At 36.5% G+C, this 24,956-nt stretch overlaps 1 protein-coding gene across 1 annotated transcript in view; it reads left to right on the forward strand.

The window, feature by feature from the left end:
• Positions 1-1,700: 1,700 nt before the first annotated feature.
• The window catches only part of LOC131683920 (cytochrome P450 4d2-like), a 97,192-nt gene continuing 73,936 nt past the window's right edge, over positions 1,701-24,956 (forward strand). The window contains exon 1 of the mRNA XM_058966331.1: positions 1,701-2,032. Coding sequence (XP_058822314.1) covers positions 1,873-2,032 — 160 coding nt within the window. The 5' untranslated portion in view covers positions 1,701-1,872. The remainder of the gene's footprint in view (positions 2,033-24,956) is intronic.

A 24,956-nucleotide genomic window follows, 5' to 3' on the forward strand; every position in this document is an offset into this window, starting at 1 on the left:
AATGGAAGCAACAGAATACCTACAAAAATTTGAGCCAGAAAAGTGACATTGACGGAAAAATTATTATCGCGGTGCTGTACAGAACAAATAGATTTTTGCGCAATTTGTTGGGAAATGATCAAAACAATTGTGTAGTAGATTCCGTAGAGGATACGATTTGTTACCTTTTGTGTGTAATCCTAAATAAGTCGATGGCATTACAGGATGTATCCACGAATAATATGGCTGGCTCACAAAAATGGTCGCATTTTTAATGTCATCGTGGTACTTTCTTGTACACAACCCTTTAATTTTTTCTTTATTCATGCAAGTTATGACTGACTGATTGGTTTAAACATTGTGTATTTTGGTTAAGTACAATGAAAGTTACAAACTTTCAAAACGCGAACTTCGATCCAAATACGAATGTTGATAGAAACAAATCTGTAGCGGACCTATATTTAAAACTTTTCATCATTTAAGTGTTCGGTTGGTGCACGATATTGACGGCTCTGGCCGAGATGAGCTGAAAATTTTCACCATTTTCGGTAGTTTTTGAAAGATTTTTTAAAGCACAGTATTTTCGGTATTAATGCATGTTATCCATACTCCAAATTTTAATAATACATTGCGGAACATATTTTCGATAAAATTGCCTTAAACCTTAAATCATTCTATTAAGTATGATGGAAGTTATTAACGTTCAAAATCTGACGCGACTGCCACAGCCGATATTTTGAAACGGGCCCCCATATTGAAACGTTAGAAGTATTCTACTTCAAACTTCTGGTTTTAGGGAGCCTAAGTACCACAAACTTTCTGGTCATTTGGACAAGAATTCAACGCAACGCAACACAAAATCAAGAATACAATTTATCGCAGCTTCATCCCATCCTACTGTCCAAATTAAAATGATCATCTTGGATTGCACTTTTCAACAAACATGTCATTTCTTTTATTGTGAGTCCATCACTTTACGATCATCATCAACGACAATAAAATTTTCCTCCTAAAAGCACTGTAGCTTATATGTCTATAATGAACTAAACGAATTGTATCCCCCTTTTTACACAGCAAATTGTAATTACTAGTCGCTTCATCTTTTGAAATGCAAATTCAGTATGTATAACGATATCACGCAGTTGTTTGTGAAACGAATCCCCCATTACCATACCATCAACATACCTGTAAGTGGTATATTAGCAACGCCGTTAATTTGATTGATGTTGTGGTTGAGCGGATTTATTCTAGATCACCAAGATAACATTTACAATGCGCATGCTCAACTTTGTCTGATAAGCTTTCTGGGATGTACGAATAGCTCATCAGAAACATATAGAATCAGGTTGATTGTTCTTGTAAATCAGATATGGTTCTTAATCGTGTACTAATCAATAGTATCTTAAGTTCAGTATCGCCAGGAGCAACACAGATCCTGCCTCAACCAAATTTGATTTGTAGCCTACAGAGCACGTGGAGCACGCAGCCTTCAAATCTATCACTCATAAGCATAGAGATGTTAGTGTATGCACTTACTACGAGAACACTATCGCTTTTCAATCGATCAACTTGCCTATATAGGTTACTACATGCACAAGTGCACCGCGTTACGTTGTCTAGCATTTAGTACGCCTAGGTATGCACTATTTCAGTGTCAAATGCACTTTGAATCAACGTTGTAATCACTAGCCTGTAGTCTCGAAACAGCACAATTCCGAGGCGATCCTCTCCTAATTAGTCATTCCAGGCAGAGCAGTGCGTTCAGTTGCTTCTAAGCATTCGCGCGTTGTTCACGTTTCGCGCCATTTACGCCATCAGCGTGCGACGATAGGGCAAAAGTGCATCCCTTGCAAACTGAATGAACTGTGAGGACATTTGTGGTACCGAACGAAAATGATCCTTGCTTTAACAGTGCTTCTGGGGACCATTGGTCTCGCAGTTTATCTGTACCGAAAGTTCGCCGATGCTCTGTATTACGCGTCCAAGCTCGACGGTCCCAAAGGCTATCCGTTGATTGGGAACGCGCTTCTATTTGTCAACAAAAGTCCCCCGGGTAAGCATTAGTCAATAGACAATTGGGGTCGGTAGTAGGTGTGAACCGACTACTAATTACTAGCAGATTTGCATGACAAAGCCGAGTGAGATGTATGTGAAGATTATTTAAATCTTAAAAGTTCGCAACTTGCTGTTGGTTTGAAGCATTGCATTTCTGTGTTAAACGGGAAACCTACTGTTTACATGATTGTAATTTCATTTGATAGAAACAATTCTTTCGAAATTGTTATTAGATTATTGGGAAAAATTAGTATTGTAGTATTAGTTATTGGTTATTGAACAAAATTAGTATTGTGCGTTTCATTGTAGTAGCTGTTGTTGAATTAAAGCTTAGTTTAAGATTTTTTATTCTTCAACCTCTACTTGATTGGCTCAGAAAACATTCAGTGATAATGAATCGGAATATCAGAAATAATACATATGGTACAGCTGTAACGAAATAACCCCAGTTCTTGTTACAGATAAATCTGTAACGAGAATCTGTAACGAGAACTAGGGATATGGGAGTCGGAGGTGGATAGTTGCTATAATGATGAAAATAAGATCTAAATATTGACAAATGAATACATTCACTACATACTTAAGGAGGTTGCCTGCTTTAGGAGGCATAAAAGAAGCGGATTATTGCGATTTTTCACAGAAACAAAAAACAATTTAGTTTTCTAAATTTTGGGAATTTTTCTATATATATTTATATAACTTATTTTTTGCTAAAACCGCCACAAACTGCGGACTTATAGGTTATTTTTTAGTGGAGTGCTTAGTCCCTGTAGTACCTAATTGGCGAGAGAAAAGCAGCTCGCAATTCCTGTTAAAAACAAAAAAAACTTTAGTTTACTTTCTGCTTGAACTCATAAATTCGTAAAATGGTAACTTTTTTGAAGTTTCAAAATAAGTATATGTTTGAGATGAATTTTTGAATTCTACCTGCTATAAAAATATTCAAAAACCGTGTTCACCTAGAAGAGAATTCAACTACCGTAAACCGGGGTGACTTTGATCATCGGGGCGACTTTGATCACTCGAAACTTTTTTCGTAGATCGCTTATTGAACCAGAATAGTCGACCGAATCATTTTAATTTAGAATGATTTTACTCTAAGCATATGAAATACTGATTTGTTATACTTTTTGAGTATATTGTTCGGTTTTGGGGTACAAAAACTTCAAAAAACCGAAATTTGACTTTACCTTATTTTTACGAAGCTTCGTAAAGTGGCCAGGCACAAATCCCCGACTATGTACGGGGAACGTGCCATTTGAGCCAATATATTCTGATTGAGCAAAAGTAATAAATTACAAGCGAGTTTTAGATTGGGATATGCCAAATTTAGTTTTAAGAGATTGTTTATTTTAAATACATTTTTTTGTAAAACTAGTTGGCAATTTTTTTAAATTATTTTAATCTAAAATTCACAACATTTTTTTTTATTCTTCAATATTCCAACGTGTTAAAATGGATGAAACTGATTGTACTTTGATAAAGAACTGAAATAAAATAATTTTAGCAGTTTTAAAGGTTTTCAGAATCTTTTATTCTAGTTGGACACAAATTATACGAATTTTGGTTACTCGAATTTTAAGTAAATTAAAATACTTTGTATAATACCAATTAACATCTATTTAACAATTAGTATCTTTCCAGAATTAGTTTAAGCAAACATTTGAATGAAACACATTGACATCAATAACTTAATGTGGATGAACATGAAGGTTATCAAAGTCACCCCGGAACACGAAAACTGACTTCAACTTGAAATATTTTTTGAAAAATAGCTGTAAGCGGACAATTTTAGGTAAAACCATTCAATCTTGTTCTCCATACAACAGTACATGGTTTAAAAATATTAAACTTGAAAAAATGTGTTGCGTCTAAAAATATGTAATGATAAATTCGAAAAGTCATCAATTTCACCCCGGTTTACGGTACTAAGCTTTTAAACATTGATTCGTTTCAATCGGTCAATAACTGCTGTTGATATTTGTCGGGACTACTCAGAAAAATCGTAGTATGGTAAGCGAAGAATACGCGATTTCAAGTTTTCGATATCAAAAAGGACTAATTATCGATTAATTGCACTAATTTTCCGATAGCTCTAGTTTACTCACAAGAAATTTCAAGGGTCTATAGTAATATATATGCAAACTCGGAAATAAAAACTTATTCCAATAAAAAAATTCATAGTAACCCTGCATACCTCAAAACTTACAGTCGCGTACAGGGCCGGCGGAAAGCGTGGGTAGTATGGGTAGTACTACCCACTCGAGAATAACCGAGTGGGTAATTACCCACTCGAAACTTTGAACCATTTCAAATAATTTAGATGTGCAACGCATGTATCTCGCACTACACATATTTGAAAACATCGATGTACCACAATTCTATTTGCATAAACGAACGTGATTTAATGTGAATGTAATGTAAGCGTGTGCATTGCGAAAAAAGAAAAAAAATCCTTACTAATGGACCCCTCACCCTATGCTTTCTACCCACTCGGGCGTAAAGTGTTTCGCCGCCCCTGGTCGCGTAGCTTATCTTATAATGAACAGCTTTGTTGAAGATCGCATATTGATTGGGGGTTCCCCTAAAAAGTTATTTAACTTTGTAGACCAACCAATTTTTTTGAAATTTCCTATTCTAAGCGTGTGCGAAAAAGAGAGGCAACGCATAACTTTATATGAGAATATGTTTTTACTGTAAAGTCGGATCAATATTCAGTGTTTGGCAATGTTGATCCTTACACCATAAGCTATATATCTGCAGATGTTGTTATATTTGCAGAGTTTTCGAAAAAGGCTCATATTTGACAAATGGTATGTGAAGCCAATTACCGTTTGATTTAACAGTGTTCCGAAAAAAAGTCAAAATTGTTGCCGGTCTAATACTTATACTAAGGAACTGTATTGTGTTGTACCTTCATTAAATATCCTCCCACCAAAGTAGGTGGCAATTTTTTAACCGGTGTATAGGTGCTTTGGAGTAACAGATCAAATCGTCGAGTTTAATGACCTGACGTTCGAATTCTTCGTGTGACCACCCAAGCATTGCATGGAAAGGTCATCGCTTAGAAGTTCCTCATAAATTGGACGAATGATTTTTTCGTCAGTTACTCGATTAGTATGCTTCTTCTTCTTCTTCTTTCTGTGTGCTCTTTAAATGTCAAATTTTGACAGATGAGCCGTGGGGATGGCACAGCGATTGCTATATAGCCAGTGGTGTTTTGTTTTTAGTCTCATCGACTTTACTTTCAGCACTGTCGACTGGCTTTCCATTTTTGTAGGAGCATTCATGTTTGTGAGCCGTTGTCAGATTTTTTTGTCTATTTCTCGGAGGAAGGCTGTTGCATTGCGGAGTATTGTTATGTTTTTGGTGTTGAAAACTTGGTAGATATTGCTGTCGTTGTTTAATGCGTATTTGTGTCTGATTTGCGAGTAATTGATGCAGTGGAAAAGTATGTGTTCTGCGTTTTCAAACGTGTTGCATCTTTCGCATATGGTCAAGGCTCCGAAAATGGCAACCACAGGCGAAATTATTTTTTATCAAATTTTGCGTCAAACTGTTTGTTTTCCGTATGTATATAACCTCTAATATTAAAAAATATGAATGGTGATCCCAGAAAAAAATTTCATGTCTGTCATTTATGAAAGTTTGTTGATGCTACTTGCATGACCTGAAAGTGACTAAAAGACCATAAGGAGATAAAAAGGTAAACAAAATCCATATTTTCAACTTTTTGCTTGCAACCACATTTTTCTATCGTAGTCTAATTTAAATTTGATGATATTGCTTGAAAAAATTTGATGAATATGGATTATTGCTTATTTTCAATTGTGAAGTAATGGAAACCAAATAACTTGTAACATGACAGATCAAAAATTCAAAAAAGTTTTGTGGACCACACCAACAGCATGCATACAATGTCTAACCTGCATTTTTTCTTACTACTTTGAGTCTACTTTTTGAAACTGTATTGTGAAAACTTTAAAGTTTTATTAATTTTTAAGAAAACACAATTTATCTTATGTAACGTGACAGATTTTTTCTGCTGTAAAGCAGTTCTATCAAGTTTGATTCAATCCCGTATAAATAAATACCATTCCCGAAATCTTCGGAACCATTTCCAAACTATTCATATAATGCTCACCATATTGGGAATACTACTGATATATTCCACCATTATAATTGAACTGTTTTACTACCATACCCATTATAGTTACCATTTGCTATACCTCCCATATATCCTATATTGAAGATTTGTATACTACATTGTACTTTTGTGCCAGAGGTTAATATTGCTCTGTTGGTCTTTGTTATCCGCATATCTGTTGACGCTGCTCTAAAAACCTGTAGCTTAACATGATCAAAAATCCTCGTCTTACAATATTGCGGCGATAGCTCAATTGGATAAAGCGACAGTTCACTTAGCCTCAACGAAACTCTCATCAGAAGATTGCGTGTAACAAAATAAAATTTCATCAATCGATAGAATTGAAATGTGGAATGGGAAGACGTTTTTTTTCCACCAATATTTTATGCAGCGCTAGATCTAAAATATGCATGTCACCATAATCTGTATAGTTCTTGAATGGTATGTTGTTAAAATGTATATGGAAAATCGCATATTTTGGTATGGTGACCGTTCTTAACAACCCGTTGTTTGTATGGTTGGGTATGGAAAAACGACACTGGTTATGTTCGATATTATACCAAGCAATGGTTAATCTATTGTTGAACGTACCATATGGAAAATGGTTTTTCGACGTTTGATGCAATGGTTGGAATATGGTACAGATTTATGCGGGATTGCGTCAATATTGGTGACCATCTTTGATCCTGATGAAACCTTTTACGTTTCATGTATATGGGAGACTAAGTATTTTTCAATATTAAACAAACAATTTTTATTCAAGAGTAATATTTAAAAAGGGCATATGAGATCTTGAATGCGCTACTTTCAATATATATTTTTCGAAAATCGCCATTTGTGCAGCAAAACTATATGATAGCGAGTTCTAGGGAATTAATTGTTCTGTGTGAATATTTTTTGGTGATATTTTTCAAAAAGAAAGCAAAAAATGTTAAAAATGCAAATATATTGTTAAAAAACAAAAAAAATGAAAATGCAATTACAGAAAAACAATGTTTTTTTTGTTAACGAAAGCCTGTAAACTGATGAAACTATAATTGCACTATTAGGAAGTTATTAGTAAGAAAACATTTTTAACTTCAAGTATTCTTCTAAATTTCTTAGTATTTGCCAGTCATAAATCTAATTTTCTTATACAATATTAATACTAAATAGAATTTCGAAGCAAAATGCTCTTAAGAATTTTTTTTTCAAAATATTTTGATTTTTTTTCAACAAAAATATCTAGTAGTGAAAATACGCCCTTTTAATAAATTACTCACAAATTCCAAACGCAAAAAACATAACACGTTTAAAATATAATTGCAAATAAAAAAACTTTAAAATATGATTGCATCGTAGAGAAAATAATAATAAAAAGTTTTAACATATTTCAATAATTCTTTTAATTTCGAATTTTTATTTAATTTTTTTTCTTTAAATGATTTAGTTATAGAATGTATTTCAAAATGGGTTTTCAATTCAAAATGCTCACGAAAATTATCGTTCAAAATTCAGATGTTTTCAAGTTATTTTGGATTTTCTTTTGACATAATATGTTACTTCGTGAAATTACGACCTTTTCAAAAGTTTGTTCATCAAAACCAATATGATTTTCAAAATAAACATGAAATTTCCCGTTAATGCTCAGTTCCTAAATTAAGGATGATTTGTGTACGATTGTCTTGATATCCTTGCTTCAATGAAAATGCAGAACTGTAACGTGACAGATTCTGGTTGTAACGTGACAGATCATTGACAATACTCCATAAAATCGAAAACAAAGTTTTTCTTCAGGAAAACTATATTTCAAACTCTTCCTTGCTTTCTAAGCTTCAACTTAAAACTGTTTTCATGCAATTTTGGGGGCCCACGGAACAGACTTTTTCTATTTAGTCGGGCAACCTCCAAATTAACTGCGAAAATTGTGTAACGTGACAGACGTATCAAAATGACAATAAAGTGAAAACGGTTCATGATAGAAACAAACTTTCTGTAGAAAAAATGTGCGGTTTAGTGACCTTAACAATGTGCAGTTGTGATAGAATATGGTTTTATTGTTTTTGCTGACTTATCTTATGAAATATGCGTAAAAATGTAACGTGACAGACAGAAGCCTTGACCATGTGCAGTCTGGTATCATGCTCATTTGGAACAGCCAAAAAACCGAGTAATCGTGTCCTGCTAGTAGGCGGTTCAGTGTGCGAGTTTCTGTATTGGTAAGCTGTAATCCGGTGTACCAGGGTTTGGTCGGAATCGCATTTTGGATCTGGAAAAATTTGCGTCCTTTCCCGTCTTCTGAAGCTTGTTTGAGGTACCACTGTTGTGCATTTGTATTTCCAAGATGCAGAAAGTAATTCACCACGTCGTGGACAAGCATGTTGTTGTTGCAGATTTGATGTTGTTCTAGAGCTACTTTCGCCAAGTGGTCAGCTATCTCGTTTCCGGTGATTCCAGTATGTCCCGGGATCCATTGCAATATGGTTTGAGTTTTTGAAGTCATCGATAATAGACCTTCAATGATCTCGTCCCGATAGTGATCCTTTATGTTTGATTGGATGAACTCCAACCCTGCTTTTGAGTCTGTCATGATAACAGCGTTGGTGATTCCGGAGCGCCATACATACTGAAGGGCGACACAGATGGCCTCCAACTCCGCAGACGTGATGCATACGTAGTGTTCGAGTTTTAAGCTGAGGCGGAAGTTTGATGATCCATCGTATATTCCAATTCCGCAGAACTCCCAGTTTTTGGACGCATCAGTATGGATAATGCGTTTACCTGCATATTTGCCGTGAATTAAAGCGAGAGTTAGCTGTGTCAAGGTTTTACTGTTGGTTAATTTCTTTTTCCAGGTGCCGCCCAGTAGTTCGGTCTCGATCTGTACTTCATTCCATTGGGCTTTGCTGGCATGTGAAGGAGATAACTCGCGAAGAGTCTATGCGTGATCTAGAGCCATCTGTTCGATGAAACTGTACCGATTGTTGTCTTGCTCCTGGTCCTGATCTATTATGATATCAAGTTGTTGTTTGACGGCTGATTCTCGGTGGTAGTGCTTTGCTAGCTGTTTGCCAGCGTTCTGTTCACGACGATACTTGAGTGGGAGTCGACCTGCTATTGCATAAAGAGTGTTGATGGGTGTTGTTTTTGTGCATCCGATAACCTTTCGTAGGCACTGATTGTTTAGCACGTCAATTCTCTGCAAATTCGATTTGTAGGCGGAGCCATATATTGTTGAACCGTAGTCCAGGCAGCTCTTAAAGAGCGCATTGTAGACCATTCCGAGTGTTTGCGGATGTGCGCCGTACTGGGTGCCGCTGATGACTTTTATAAAGTTTTGTCGTTCTGTCAGTTTTTGGATGAGATCTCTTAGATGTGCACCATATCGGAGTGATCTGTCTAGGATTAGACCCAGGTACTTGTGAGTTCGAACAATTTCGATATTTATGTTGTCTACACGAATGTCTATACTGTGCGGACTGTTGATGAAAATCATAGCTTTGGTTTTTTGCAGGTTAATGGATAGGTTTAGTTCCTCCACCTTACCTTTGAATTTTCTTAGGAAAGCTTCTGCTCTAGCCACAATTGTCGCTCTGGAAGCGCCTTCGATGAGGATCGCGAAGTCGTCGGCGTACTGTACAAGTATTACACCTTCGACTTTGATGCTGTGAAGTACTGCAGTATAGACGTTAAATAGAGTAGGTGAACTGACATCGCCCTGTGGTAAACCTTGACTGACGATGCGGGTGAGCGTTTCACCAGCCACCTCAAGTTGGATTTTTCTGTTTGTTAGGAAGGTGACGAACCAGCTTGTCAGTTTGGGAGGAATATTCAGATTCAATAGTATTTCTTCAAGTTTATCGATTTTTACGCAGTTGAAAGCGTTGGAGAGATCCACGAAAACTACTGCGGCAATTCGATTTTGTCTTTTGATCTGACAGATTCTATTCGTAACGAACTCGAGGCATGTGGTGGTTGACATTCACTGTCTAAAACCAAAAGATAGGTCGGGGATGACATTTTTTCCTCCAGTACGTCTTCAAACTTCTGGAGAATGGCTGAATTTAGCAGTTTCAAAGCACAGTTTACTAGTGAAATCGGTCGTGTGCCGTCAACATGTTCGGGATTTTTCCCCGGTTTGCGAATTGCGACAACCTTGATTGTTTTTAGGTCCGTAGGTACTCTTTGGGTTCTCCAGATTAGATTTAGATCCCTGATTATATTGTCTCTCACTGTTGGTTGTAGCATACCCAGTATTTGGTACGAGATTCCATCTGGTCCTGGCGCTGATGTTTTTGTTCTCCCCTGGACCTTCTTGGCGATGTGGCTCTGCCAGAAATCCACCGAAAGAACGTCGTAGTCAGCTCTGTGAGCTAGAGTGTCTTCTTGGTAAGGTTCAGGCGGAAAATGTTTATCGAGAAATTCGTTTGCTGCTGTGATGTCGACGTGGACCAGAATATTTTCGACTTTTTTTTCTGCGACCTGTTAGCTGTTTTAGTTTGTTCCATACAATGTGAACGGGCGTTTGTGGGTCGATGCTTGTCACGAACTTCTGGAAGTTTGCCTTCGATGATTCCTTCTTCTTCTCGACAAAAATCGCTTCCTTCCTTTTGAAGTCCAAAAGCTCCTTCATGCCCCCGGTTTTGTTGAATAGTGTTCTAGCTGCTTTCTTGTCTTGCCAGGCTTGCTCGACTTCGTCAGATTACCAGAACTTTGGCGTGTGCTTGTTTTTCTACTTGCAGAGTTTCAGGACGCTTTTGGTCTCCTTTTGAAGTTCGGCTATAGAGCTTATCTTGCTGCTTTCCATGTTTTTGACATATTTATAGACTTTTTTTTCATATTGGTGAAAAACTGTGACCTCGGGCGAGGTTTGATTTGTATGATTGTTTCCAGGGCCATATGGTGACTGCCTACTCCGTAGTCGAGGATGTTCGTGGTCGCGTCGAGCAGTAACGATGGGGATACTAACACAAGATCAATGGCTGAGGGTCTTCTGTTCAGATTCGCAGGAAAGAAAGTAGGCTGTCCGTTGTTCATGATAACTAGATTTTCGTCGTTTACCAATTCGAGCAGTATTGATCCTTTCCCATCCGTGTGCAGAGGGTTCCAGGCGTAGTGGTGAGCGTTGAAGTCGCCTTCGATTACAACTTTGCTAAACCCAGACGCTTTGTGAAGAATTTCTTTCATCTCGTGTTCGAAATCGGTAGCAGATATATTCGGTACTACATACAGAGATATTACTAGAATATCTGTATGAGCAATGTGTCGGCCTACTGCTTGGATTTTTGAGAAATCGGGTAGCGGATATTCTCTGGACTTGATCTTGTTGTTAATTATTATACCTGCACCTCCATATCCATCACTTCTTGACTTCAGAAAAGAGAAAAACCCTGGTATTCTATACTTCGATTGTTCCAGCTCTAGCTTACTCCAGCATTCTGACACAAGTGCAACATCATATCTCTCTTCAATCAACACTCGCGATAGCTCTTCCTTATGCTTTTCTAAGCTTTGAATGTTTATCTGAAATATTTTTAAGACAGTATCTGACATTTACTCACGGTTTGTATTCTGTTCGGCTCTGCGTTTGCTCCTGCTCCGTGACCGCTCTTTATGCTTCGAGTCGAGGTTGTTGCTCCGATGTATAGCACCCAAAGATTTGGGTACGTTATTCGTTCCGTTGCTGTTCGTAGTTGTTTCAGCACCTAGCTGTTGGTTTATTTCTTGTGATCGTTGCTCTGCTTTTTTTTTTGGGCCCATCTCTCATTGTCTGTGACGTGGAATTTGTTATCTGCATACACTTCGATGGTTTCCACGGGGGTGCCGTCTTCTAGTGGGCGTTTCGTTTTCTTGGGCTTGGGCTTGAACCCGGGTTTTATTGTGAATTCACCAGCCGCTATGGCTGTGTATGATTGCGGTAGTGTTGGGAACTCATCTTCGTTCGCTAGTACATCGTACCGGTTTTGGGTAAAGACGGGATGCTGTTCTTTGGCTTCCATGTAGGTAAGCGTTGTTCGAGCCATGATCGTTTGGGTTTGAGCAATCTCTGGTCTCGTCTTCGTGCAGTGCCGAGCAGTTGGAGCATCGTTTCTTCGATCTGCAGTTTTCGGTTCGATGGTTGTATCTCAGACACTTGAGACACAGGACCGGTCTATTGGTGAAAGGGCGAACTGTATTGATGCAGCAGAACATTCGGACGTCTCTGGGTAGCTGACTTGCGCGGAAGATTATTCCAATCCGGTTAGTTGGTATTTTTCTGCCGTCCTCGAAACGATGTAATCTGTTGATGCTGATGATCGGGTATGGGCTTGTGATGTTTTTCCGAATCTCTTCAATCTCCATGTCCGCCGTGACCCCGGTAACTACACCGGAAACCGAGACGAAACTTCGTGGGATGTACGCTTTGTAGTTGTTTTCCGTCAGCAATTTATCGTGTTGTAGTTGGTTTGCCGCCTGTAGTGCTCCCAGGTAGACAACAAGTTTGAATTTTCCGAGTGCTCTGATGTTCGTTATACTTTCGCGATACGTCTCTGATGTCGTCATCAGTTTGCCATAAGATAGCTTGTTTATATGTGCGGTCCCATCCTTGTTGTTTAGCAACTGCACAATTACTCGATAGGGTGTGGGGTCCGACCCGTTGTATTCGTACAGTTGATACACCCTTCCGCCGTCCGGCGGCTTCGCCATTTTGAAAGGCACCTCCGCCTTGCGTAGATTATTTCCAAAATCGAAAAACTAAAGAAAATTCTCTTCTCTCTTAATTTTTCACTTCACCGCGTTAGTTGGAATTAGAAAACTGTTAATCAGTCTTTTTTAGTGCGAGAGAACACCAACAAAAACCGAAAATATTTCCGCTCGAAAAAACCAATATGGCGATCGCCGCAGATTTTTCACCCAGAATGGATTAGTATACTTAGTTCAAAGAACTTTCAGTGAGCGTCAACACGAATTGAACGCTTGATAGTATGCGTTGGAAAAAATGCGTTCAACTTTGTCACCGTTTTATCCATATAAAACATTTATTACACTCTAAAAGAACAAAATCAGTCGATTTATTAGATTATACGGATTCAAATAATGCAAAATAGTTGGTGTAAGAACAATTGACCGGGTGGAATGGTGCTCTTGAAAAAGTGGCGGTGATTTTTCGACACGCCACCACACTGTCCCGGGGCACGCAACACAACTGCGTAGTGAAAAAACCACAGCCACTTTTTCAAAAGCACCATCCCGCCCGGTCAATTGTTTTTACACCAACTATTTTGCATTATTTGAATCCTGATAATCTTATAAATCGACTGATTTTCTTCTTTTTGAGTTTAATGAATGCTTTATAGTATAAATCGGCGGCAAAGCTGTACACAATTTGTCCTACGCATACTACCAAGCGCTCAATTCTAACACATGCTCAAAGAAAGTAACTTGAGCCTTAAGGCTCAAGTTACCTCAAGGGTGCGTAAGAAAAATTGTGTTCAGCTTTGCCACCAGATTATCCATTTAAACCTTTCCAAAACTCTAAAAGAAGAATATCAGTCGATTTATTAGATTATCACGATTCAATTAATGCAAAATACCTGCTGGAAAAACTATCGGCTTAGCTGAATAGTGTTTTGAAAAAGTGGCTGTGGTTTTTTCATTGCGCAGTTGTGTTGCGTACCCCAGTACGGTGTGGTAGTGTGACAAAAAATCACAGCCACTTTTTCCAAAGCACCATTTAGCAAAACCGATAGTTTTTCCAGCAGCTATTTTGTATGATTTGAATCGTTTTTTTTTGCAGATATCATGGATTTATGGATTAACAGTGTATTTTTTTTGGAAATGATTCTAAACGGCCAATTTTATAACAAGCAATGAAAAAAATTCGGGGGAAAGCTTTAAAGTACATAGTTTAAACTGGAAAAATAAGTTGTTCTCACTTACCTTACTAACAGTGGCATTGCGCATGAGAAAGTGACGTTAAGGATGAAGGTAATGTGATGCGGCTTTGCCGCATAGTCGAGTCCAAGGATTCGAAGCGGCGCAAAGCCGCGGAGAATCCGCCGGACGGGGTTGTTTCGATCTTGCTATCGAGGGTGCAATTAAACCTGTAATTTGTAATATACTCAAACATAGGAGCTATCCCTAGATTAAGTCCGACTGGGCGGCAGCGAAGTCGGACAGCAGGACAAGAAGCGATGTGGCGTAGCCACATTAGGCATTAACAACGTTTTCACGGTGTATTTGGTAGAACAATTTTATTCGAAAAAAAATCAGCATCGCTAAAACTTCAGCATGTGATAGAATGCGCTTTTCCCTTTTCGTTTGAAAGTAAAATTAAAATATTCTGTCGAGGGCTCCAGAATAACTTTTTATTTTAAAGTTTTTTTGTTTGAAAACTTAGGTTTTTCAAGGATACTGGTTCACATTTTTGTCCCTAGGTAGTACTTTAGAATTCAAATATTACCAAAAGTGAGAATCTGATGCACAGTTTCATTGTGTACAACTTTGTAGAAAACTACATCGCGATCTAAAATCGCCAGAGAAAGCTGTTAACTTTTTATCAAAGTTTCTTGATTCGCACGGGCCTATTCGTTAAGAAGCTTTATTCCAAAAACTTTTTCATTTGTAAAAAAAAATGGATTGCTTTATTTTAACAGTGTCCTCAGAAAAACCTAAAGGCAAGCAAAGTCCAACCTTTAAGCGGAAAAAAACATAATTCCTGATTCCACCGTTTTATGCGCACCAATGATATTTTAGGAGCAAGAAGATAAAGAGAAGAGTAGATAAAATTTGAACGAAATTAAGACTCTTTTGAAAGATGCTGGGTAATGCAGCAAAATGAAACAATTTTTTCTATCACAGATATATTTGTTCCTTCTTTATTATTTCTTCACTCATTCTGGAGCATGCTTGATGTAATCTTGAATCAACCTTTTTGCTCGTTAGCTTCTTGTGGGATATATTCGGCCCAAATTTTAACTTTATATTTGACCAAACTCAATTAGGTATTCAGTCATTTGTTTTGATTTCTGTTGAGAATCCTGATTGACAGTTTCATGAAGGATAGAAAAAAAAATTCAATGAGATTTACAGTGACACAATCTCATATTCGTACACCTGTAGTGTATATGTTTAATATTGTTTTATAAATGTTTGCGCTATTTAATATAGGTATTGTTTTGTAAATGTGGTAGTAAAATCATCATCTGTCGTTTTCTTATCATTTGTAATCAAAAATGTGCAAGTTTCCGTACACTACACATAAAAATCATTACTTGGTGTAAAAATGGCTCAATTTCATATTCGTGCTCTTTTGAAAAGTCAATTAATTTGTAATTTAAGACCTGTTATTTCTTTATTTTTTTGTTTTACTTAGAAAAATTCATTTTATGACTACAAAAAAAAGGTTCATTTGCACAGTTTGCTCTACACTGGTTTAAGAAATTCACTCAAATTGACCTAATGATTCAAAAAAAGTAAACTAACTGCCATTATGGGACGGAAACTATAATGAGAATAATCTTAGGAACTACTATTTACAAGAATGGGATAAAATTTAAGTTGAATACACACAAAAACTAGTGGTCAGCATTCCAATACGATTGAAAACTGTAATTACAAACAAAAGCTACGACATTGAATATTTATTATAGAAATTTCAATTGATTTTTGAAAAAGTATGTGTACTGTACGAATATGAGATTGCGTGTATATTTGACTTTCTTTAGAATTATGATTATTTTTGAAAAAAATGAGCATTTGTAGTACAAAGATAATTATTGCATCGTCCCTATGGTATCTATAAAACTATTTCTACATAAATAAAATGTCTCGTAAACTAATGTCTTACTTGTAAAATGCATATAAGCATTCCGCATAGCGGTGTACGAAAATGAGATTGTGTCACTGTATGTTCAAGTTTGTTAACTTTTGGGAATCACTGTACATTGAACAGAAATCGCTATAGTGAATGATAAATGGTTTTGTCTATTGTACGAAGATAGCGATAAATATGAAAGTAGATATAGAAAGTAGGGGAATTGTGGGAAAAACCGACACTGTGGGTAAAACCGACACCCCACAACATTTCCTAGAAATCAAATTTTTATTCGTTTCATAATGATACATTATTATTAGTACGTTTATTTAGAGCATTTGAAGAAAAATTGGATTTATGTTAGTACGCCGAATGTAATAAAAATAAACAAAACATACGACAGCAGCGTTCATACTCATCTGGATGTTAAATTTCGTTGGTAGATTTTAAGGTTTTAACCGAACAAAAGCTTTTCAAATCACCACATTTTTCACTACCTATTATTATCGGCCTGTCCTATGATCAACTAGGTGCATTGAAGACGAGTTTGAGAAATTCAATATTTTTAATCGCTTTTATAAAAAAATGTGCGCTGTTGGGGTAAAACCGACACCCTATGGTTAGGGTAAAACCGACACGCTGTTAAGATGGTTGTGTATATTTGCGATTCATTTCAAAATACTGGGGATCTTTGTGACACTTCAATTAGCCTATTAGAACACTATAGTATCAACAGAAATGCACAGATATACTCTTATTGTGTTTATTTCTTGTAAGTCTCTTTAAAAATCGAAAATTGGAATTTTTGCTTATCTGATTCTATCGAAGCTGTTGCTATTTCTGCAAAAAGCTCATCAAACCGAATTTCTAGTGTTCTCTTGGTTTGTCATAGACGAACTTTATCACAATGAGACAGTGATCTTATGTGTACCCCAATAGATCTTTGATGATCAGAGTCCGAAAAATCAAATCTGAAAAAGATAGTTTTACTAAGAAGTGTGTGTGTCACTTATAAGTGAATGAATCCAATTAGCAGAACGTAGAACGCTTGCAAATCTTCTCTTACGAAATAATATGAAACTGGAGGTTGCAACGATGTGCGCAAGGATTATTTGGAAATACTCATCAATAAATAATCCTATAGCATAAAATACTCTTATTTATAGTACTACGCTTTCGAACTTTCTTCCCCTCACTACATGATGAAGCAATAAAAAGCACATATTAGCATCATACATACTCACACTTAATTATTCACGCATATATCTCATGTTTAATAAACATAAAGACTTTAATAAAGTGGAGAGAAAATAAATTAAAGGGGGTGTCGATCTTACCCCTATAGGGTGTCGGTTTTACCCGCAGTGCCTACAAAAAGTCACTTTGTTTTCCAAGTTTTACAACCAATAATTTTTAACGAAATTAATTTTTTGAAGCGCTGAAAAAATTAAGTCTTGTTAAGAATTTTCTGAAGAAGAATTCTGCATAAAAACTATAATTTTATTGGTTTGGTGGCAACTTAGAAAAATTGTTAAGCTTAAGGTGTCGGTTTTAACCATAATTCCCCTATCACCTTTACCCGAAAGACGTGTTGCTGTTAATGTCTTCAGATTCTGAACTGAACTGGCAACTCTGTCTTCTTGATATGTTGTCTTTGCTCTTATCCCATATTATGAGGGAAATCTTCAATAAACAGACTTGTATTACTTTGAGAATTTACTGAATGTTTTGTCCAGCCTGATATTTTCTTGTTCGTTTTCTGTTGTGATCCGTGTTCAACGAGTAACGACTTCGGAATTTCTTTTTAAAGTAATTAATGAAACTTGGTTTTGTTCTTTTTTCTAAGATTATGTGAAGTGTGTTCGATTTGGAAATAAAATTTGAGGACAAGCAAAAATCTGCATCTATAAATTCTGATGAAATGAATCTACCCCAAAAGTAAACAAACATGGATCCAAAGCTAGAAGAGCTTTTTTCTCTATCAATCATCTTTCTTTTAAAGTTGATAAAGAAAAAGTCATGATAAAATCCGTTACTACATTAATCAACATCTTGAAAAGGTATAAGTTTATCGAATAAATTTGTTCAACAGCTTTCCACACCTCCTTTTTCATAAAGTGTCATTTTCGCCCAAGACCCGGAGGAATCTGAAAATATATTTTTTCTGCTTAGAATGGGACTTTGTATACATTGGAATTTATCTGGATTTTCCTGTTCATTTAAACCCAACATTTTTTGTAAGTCCGTGTTAATCGACTTCTTAATCCATAAGCCCCGCGCACACCTAAAAATTGATAAAATTTTAATAACTTTCGCGGGTCATTTTACATCGATTTATAATATTCTACGAGGTTGTAGACAATAGACAATTGTCCATCAAATTCTCACTTAGTATTTTTTGAATGTCTATAGTACCAATTAGTAGCAAAAATGCGAATTAATTTCATTAAAAAAACTTAAACTTTCAATCAAAAAACTTTAAAATAAAAGTTGAATATTTTAATTTTACTTTCAAATGAAAAGGAAAAGTCCATTCTTTCATATCCCGAAGTTTAACAGATGCCGAATTTTTTTGAATAAAGTTGTTCGACAAAGACACCGTGTTTTACTTAGTAACAATAGCGGCCCTTACATGTTCAATATTTTTGTCAATACACAGTATTGGCGATATTGTTACAATATTTCAATCCCATTGAAATCCACATCATCAATACAACTTTTTTTCCATTACACGTACAATACTTTTGTCAATTCTTTCTAGTATTGTAAAAAATGTTGAACTTGTAAGGGTCGCTAATAGGATAGCATTTAATTATAAAAATAGAATATTGTCAGTGCCGAATGTGGCTACGCTACATCGCTTCGATCAAGTGCTGTCCGATTTCGCTGCAGCTCAGTCGGACTTAAACTAGGGGTAACCCCTATGTTTGAGTATACACCCAGGTTTTTTTTACGCGGTTTTTTTTGCGCGGTTTTTTTTACGAGGTTTTTTACGCGGATTTTCCAATTAACGCGGTTTTTTTTACGCGGATTTTCCAATTAGCGCGGTTTTTTTTTACGCGGATTTTCCAATTAACGCGGTTTTTGCAAAAATATTCTAAGTCCTTTTGAATGCAAAAAACATAGAAGATTTTCGGAAAGATGGAAGAGACGGGTCTGAAAGATTCCTTAAGGCCCGCACCCCAACAATATGGGTATTTTCGGAATGGTCTTGAAGAGTAGGTTCCAGAAATTGATTTTTGACGCCATTTTGAAATCAAAGATGGCGACTTCCGGTTTTAGCGAAATTCGTTATAACCCAATTCATATGGGTATTTTCGGAATGTACTTGAAGAATAGGCGCCAGAAATTGATTTTGACGCCATTTTGAAATCAAAGATGGCGACTTCCGGTTTAGCGAAATTCGATATAACCCAATTAATATGGGTATTTTCGGAATGGTCTTGAGGAGTAGGTTCCAGAAATTGATTCTTGACGTAATTTTGAAATCAAAGATGGCGACTTCCGGTTTAGCGAAATTCGCTATAACCCAATCAATATGGGTATTTTCGGAATGGTCTTGAGGAGTAGGTTCCAGAAATTGATTTTTGACGCCATTTTGAAATCAAAGATGGCGACTTCCGGTTTAGCGAAATTCGCTATAACTCAATCAATATGGGAATTTTCGGAATGTTCTTGACGAGTAGTAGACAAAGACAGATGTTTGACGCCTTTTTGAATTCCAAGATGGCGACTTTCGGGTTAGCCACATTCACTATAACACAGTCAATATGAGTGTTTTTGGAATGATCTTAACGAGTAGGCTCCAAAAATTGATTTTCGACGCCATTTTTAAATCCAAGATGGCGATTTCCGATATCGCGAAATTCGCTATAACCCAATCAATATTGGTATTTTTGGAAGTTGAAGTTGTAGTACAAATAGTTTTAATTAAACAGTTGAATTTACTTAAATTTAAGCAATATGTTTAATTTGAATAAATTCAAACCCCCAACTCACACCACATACGTCTCTTTCTTCTCTCTCTTCCATTCTCACCGCACTTTCCTGGATGAACTCATAAAAATATTTTGCATTTTGCTGGTTTATGATTAGATCTTATATTTGAGGGTGATTAAGACGATTGCCCAAATTTTTCACGCGATAATTTCGGTAAACCGGAAGTCGCCATCTAGAATTTTGAAATTACGGCAAACATCGACGTTTGTCTGCTACTCGTCAAAACCATTCCGAAAATACCCATATTGATTGGGTTACAGCGAATTTTGCTAAACCGGAAGTCGCCATCTTGGATTGCTAAATGGCGTCAAAAATCAATTTCTGGCACCTACTCTTCAAGACCATTCCAAAAATAGCCATATTGATTAAGTTATAGCGAATTTCGCTAAACCGGAAGTCGCCATCTTTGATTTCAAAATGGCGTCAAAGATCAATTTCTGGCACCTACTCTTCGAGACCATTCCGAAAATACCCATATTGATTGGGTTATAGCGAATTTCGCTAAACTGGAAGTCGCCATCTTTGATTTCAAAATTACGTCAAAAATCAATTTCTGGTACCTACTCTTCAAGACCATTCCAAAAATACTCATATTGATTGGCTAATAGCGAATTTCGCTAAAACCGGAAGTTGCCATCTTTGATTTCAAAATGGCGTCCAAAATCAATTTCTGGAACCTACTCTTCAAGACCATTCCGAAAATACCCATATTGTTGGGGTGTGGGCCATAAGGAATCTTCCAGACCCGTCTCTTCCATCTTTCCGAAAATTTTCTAAGTCTTTTGCATTCAAAAGGACTTAGAATATTTTTTGCAAAAACCGTGTTAATTGCGAAATCCGCGCAAAAAAAACTTCCAAAAATATTCTAAGTCTTTTGCTGAGTTTTCTTTTGCGCGGATTTTTTAATCAACGCGGTTTTTTTACGCGGATTTTCCAATTAACGCGGTTTTTTTTACGCGGATTTTCCAATTAACGCGGTTTTTTTTACGCGGAAGTGGATTACAGGTTTGATTGCACCCTTCAATAGCAAGATCAAGACCACCTCGTCCAGCGGATTCTCAGCGGCTTTGCACCGCTTCGAATCCTTGGACTCGACTATGCGACCATGCCGCATCACACTACCTTCGCCCTTAGCTTCACTTTCTCATGCGCAATGCCACTGTTATAAAGGTAAGGTGGATAAACTTATTTTTCCAAATTTAAACTAAAGCTTTCCCCTCGAATTTGTTTTATTGCTTTTTGTAAAATAGGCCATTTAGAACCATTTCCAAAAAAAAAAAATTAACCCTTTTTTCGAGAAAGCCGCGATTCGAAACAATTACCCTCTCAGCAGCGATGCCACATGTTTTTGTGAAATGTCTGTAGAAGAATAACTAAAATGTCTGTAAAAGTCTGTAGATGGTTGTGTAAATCCTATTTACACTAGGTTATTAATTTAAAAGTAGCTTGAAATTAGTAAACTATTGTGAAGGAATCACTCGTATTCGGATCAATTTATTCTAGTGCAACACTGTTACTCTTTTAAAAGTCTGTAGATTTCTGATTACGTCTGTAGGAGGCCATCAAAAGTCTGTAAAATACAGACATATCTGTAAATCTGGCATCGCTGCCTCTCAGAAAAACTCTTAAACTACTTTGATTATTTTTAGATTTTAATCGATTATGATTAATAGCGATGTGAAAAATAATCGATTAGCTACTAATCGATTAATTCGAAAAATCGGGCATCCCTAACTACAACTCTAGGAGCTAAACTGAAGCACTATTCTTCAGCCATAGCTCTATCAAAAATTTTAATATGTATAACAAACAAAGAATAATAATAATACACTGTGCCCAAATGAAGCTGAACCTAAAAGCAGAAGGAGCGGTTACGCTAGCGATTTTTAATTAGGCAAATAGGATATTAATATACTGCCGTTATACGCATAGTTGTTCCATGTATATAGAGAATCCCATAGAATATGGGACAAATATGCGTATAACGGCAGTATATTAATATTAATTAATATATTAATATTAATTGATTGTCGTCAATAGTGAAAGAATGACTGTAACTATCCACCAGTGGTGTTTATTTTTAATTAAAAGTGAGTCATAATTTCCAGAAAGCGGCGGATATTTTCACGCAACCAATGACGAGGGATGCACACAGGGGTGCCAACTTTTCAGATTTATCTGGATTCTGCCAGATTTTTAAGCGTCGTCCAGACATACAGATTTATGTATGTCTGCTCCAGATTTCAGAAAATTTGTCCAGATTTATCCAGACAATTTGAAAAATAACAAAATGAGATAGAATAATAACTTTTCGAGCTACGATTTTGAAAACAAAACTTTTTAGAATAGCTGGAAACACAAAATAGCAAAGGTTTTTTCGCTAAAAGTGAATAAATTTTGTTGAATTTTCATCAGCTGGTAATTCCAGCAATCCAAGATGCTGAAAACTCACAGCCTCAAATTCAATCCTCAAGCTTTATCAAAAAAAAAAAAAATTGGGCTATGCAGACAATTCCAGACTTTTTCGAAAATTATTAGACTTCTTGGAAAAACACTTGGCATCCCTGGATGCACATTCGCCGAAAGGAAGTATCATTTCATTTCTGTATATTGAAATATTCACCGAAACGTACACGCCGCACCAACTGCATCCGCTGTAAGAATGCCAGTAATTTTTGGTTTAACTAGCACATGTATTTGCTATTTGCGCTTGAAATTAAGTGATGTAGTGGTAGTAATAAGCATTCCATTTTGGTTTAAACGCAAAGACAGTTTTTGAAACAGGATTTGATTAATTAGTTTACCTCATTTATCCAATTTTATCAATTCTGTAATGTAAAAATAATCTTTGAATTATACTTAACGTGGCGAATTTGGCACCACTTGCAACTGGTATAATCAACCTGCACAAAGTGTTGCATAACGCAGGGCTGTTTTTGGAACAACATGTGTTATCATTCAGCCCTTCGCTAGGCAAAATCACGATATTATGACAGATGGGCTAAGCGCGGCGTTTCATGGAGCACGGCCGTTCCTTTCAATCGTGAAAGGCCGCGTGGAATTTTGAGGAAATGCGCCATTGATGAGAAACACGAATGAGAATTTGTTCATTACATACACACACAGACATTGTCTCAAATCGTCCAGCTGAGTTGATTGGTATATAAGACGTGCCCCCCCCCCCCCCCCTGGCAGGGTTACCATATTCACAGATTTTTTCACAATTTTTGATCACAGATTCTTTTTTACAGATGACAGTTTTTGGCATTTTGATAAAAATTTCACAGATTTTTGGAAATATTGTGATTTTTCACAGATTTTTTGGAAATTTATCACAGATTTTCACAATTTTTTTTTCCTGTTTTAATCATCACAGAGGGTAAAGAAATTTTTTTGGCCGAAACACAAATTTCAATATGGCATCCCTGCCCCCCGGGCCGCGGAAATTTTTTTTGAAAGTTTGAGCGAATTCTATACATTTCTTTTCGAAGAAATATAAAAATGTATAGTCTGCAGACTGTTCTGTAACGCACCGTAACATTTATGCGGGATCCCGCATAAATGTATACCACATGCCAACCATTGAATAAAACGTTGAAAAACCATTTTCAATATGGTTCGTTCAACAATAGATTGTCTGGTATAATATCATCAAACATAACCAGTGTCGTTTTTCCATGCTGGACCATACAAACAATGGGTCGTTAAGGTTGGACAGAGAATGTGCAAAATTCGCAAACGAAAAAAGCAGTTTTTTTCCACACCGTATGTCAGATCTTCATAAAAATCAATCAACGTAGGGTGAAGTGCCTATGTTCACCATACTAAGGAGGGCGCCTCACTGAATCAATAATTACTCGGCCTACAAACAATGGAATGCGTAAAAACTGGCATCAACAGCTTTGCTTCGTTGTTAAGTACCAAGATAATAACATACATGCGCTGAAAACAGTGAAATTCTTGTGTTTAAGCGAAACGAAAACACAAATCGAGTGCCCCTATTGTTGCGATACCATTTGACTCAATGCGTTAAACAAAGATGGCAGACACTGCTCTAACCAACGGCTTCAAATGGGTAGCGTTATAATAGAAACATAGCGATAATGGGCTCATCACGCTAAGTAGAATGTTGTTACTGTACTGCTGATTGATTTTTATGAAGATCTGACATACGGTGTGGAAAAAAACTGCTTTTTTCGTTTGCGAATTTTACCCTTTCTCTGTCCAACCTTAAGAACAGTCACCATACTACAATATGCAGCTTTTCCATATACATTTGGACAACATATCATTCAGAACTATACAGATTATGGAGACATGCATATTTTAGATCTAGCGATGCATAAAACATTAGGCGGAGATAAAGAATTTCTTCCCTTCCACATTTCAAATCTATCGATTGATATCTTTTTACAAGCTATCCTTCTGAAGAGAGGCTCGTTAACACTAAGTGGACTGACGATTTATCTAACTGAACTATCGCCGTATTATTGTAAGACAAACATTTTTGATCATGTTAAAAGCTACAGGTTTTTGGAGCACCATAAATAGATATACGAATAACAACAGATCACCAGAGCAATATTAACCTCTGGCACAAAAATACAATGTAGTATACAAATCTCCAATAAAGGATACACGGAAGGTATTGGAAATGGAATCTAAAATGAGTATGGGAGTATAAAAGTTCAATTATAATGGTGGAATATATCAGTAGTATTCCCAATATGGTATTATATGAACTTGGGAAATGGTTCCAAAGATTTCTGTAATGGTATTTATTTATACGGGATGGCAATATGGCGCAAGGGTGAGTCGAATAAATTTATTAATGTTAGTTTTGTTCTTGCGGGCTGATATGATATTGTGCTGGCCAGATTTGTTAGAAACATGTAGTATTTGATATGGCGAAATGTTTGTTGTGAAACGGACTTTGTGTATTATAGCACATATCTAAATAGCAAAAAGAAATTGACTGCACTGCCAACATCACTAGCCGCA

Source organism: Topomyia yanbarensis, chromosome 2, assembly GCF_030247195.1.
Source record: "Topomyia yanbarensis strain Yona2022 chromosome 2, ASM3024719v1, whole genome shotgun sequence".
Taxonomy (NCBI): Eukaryota; Metazoa; Arthropoda; class Insecta; order Diptera; family Culicidae; genus Topomyia; species Topomyia yanbarensis.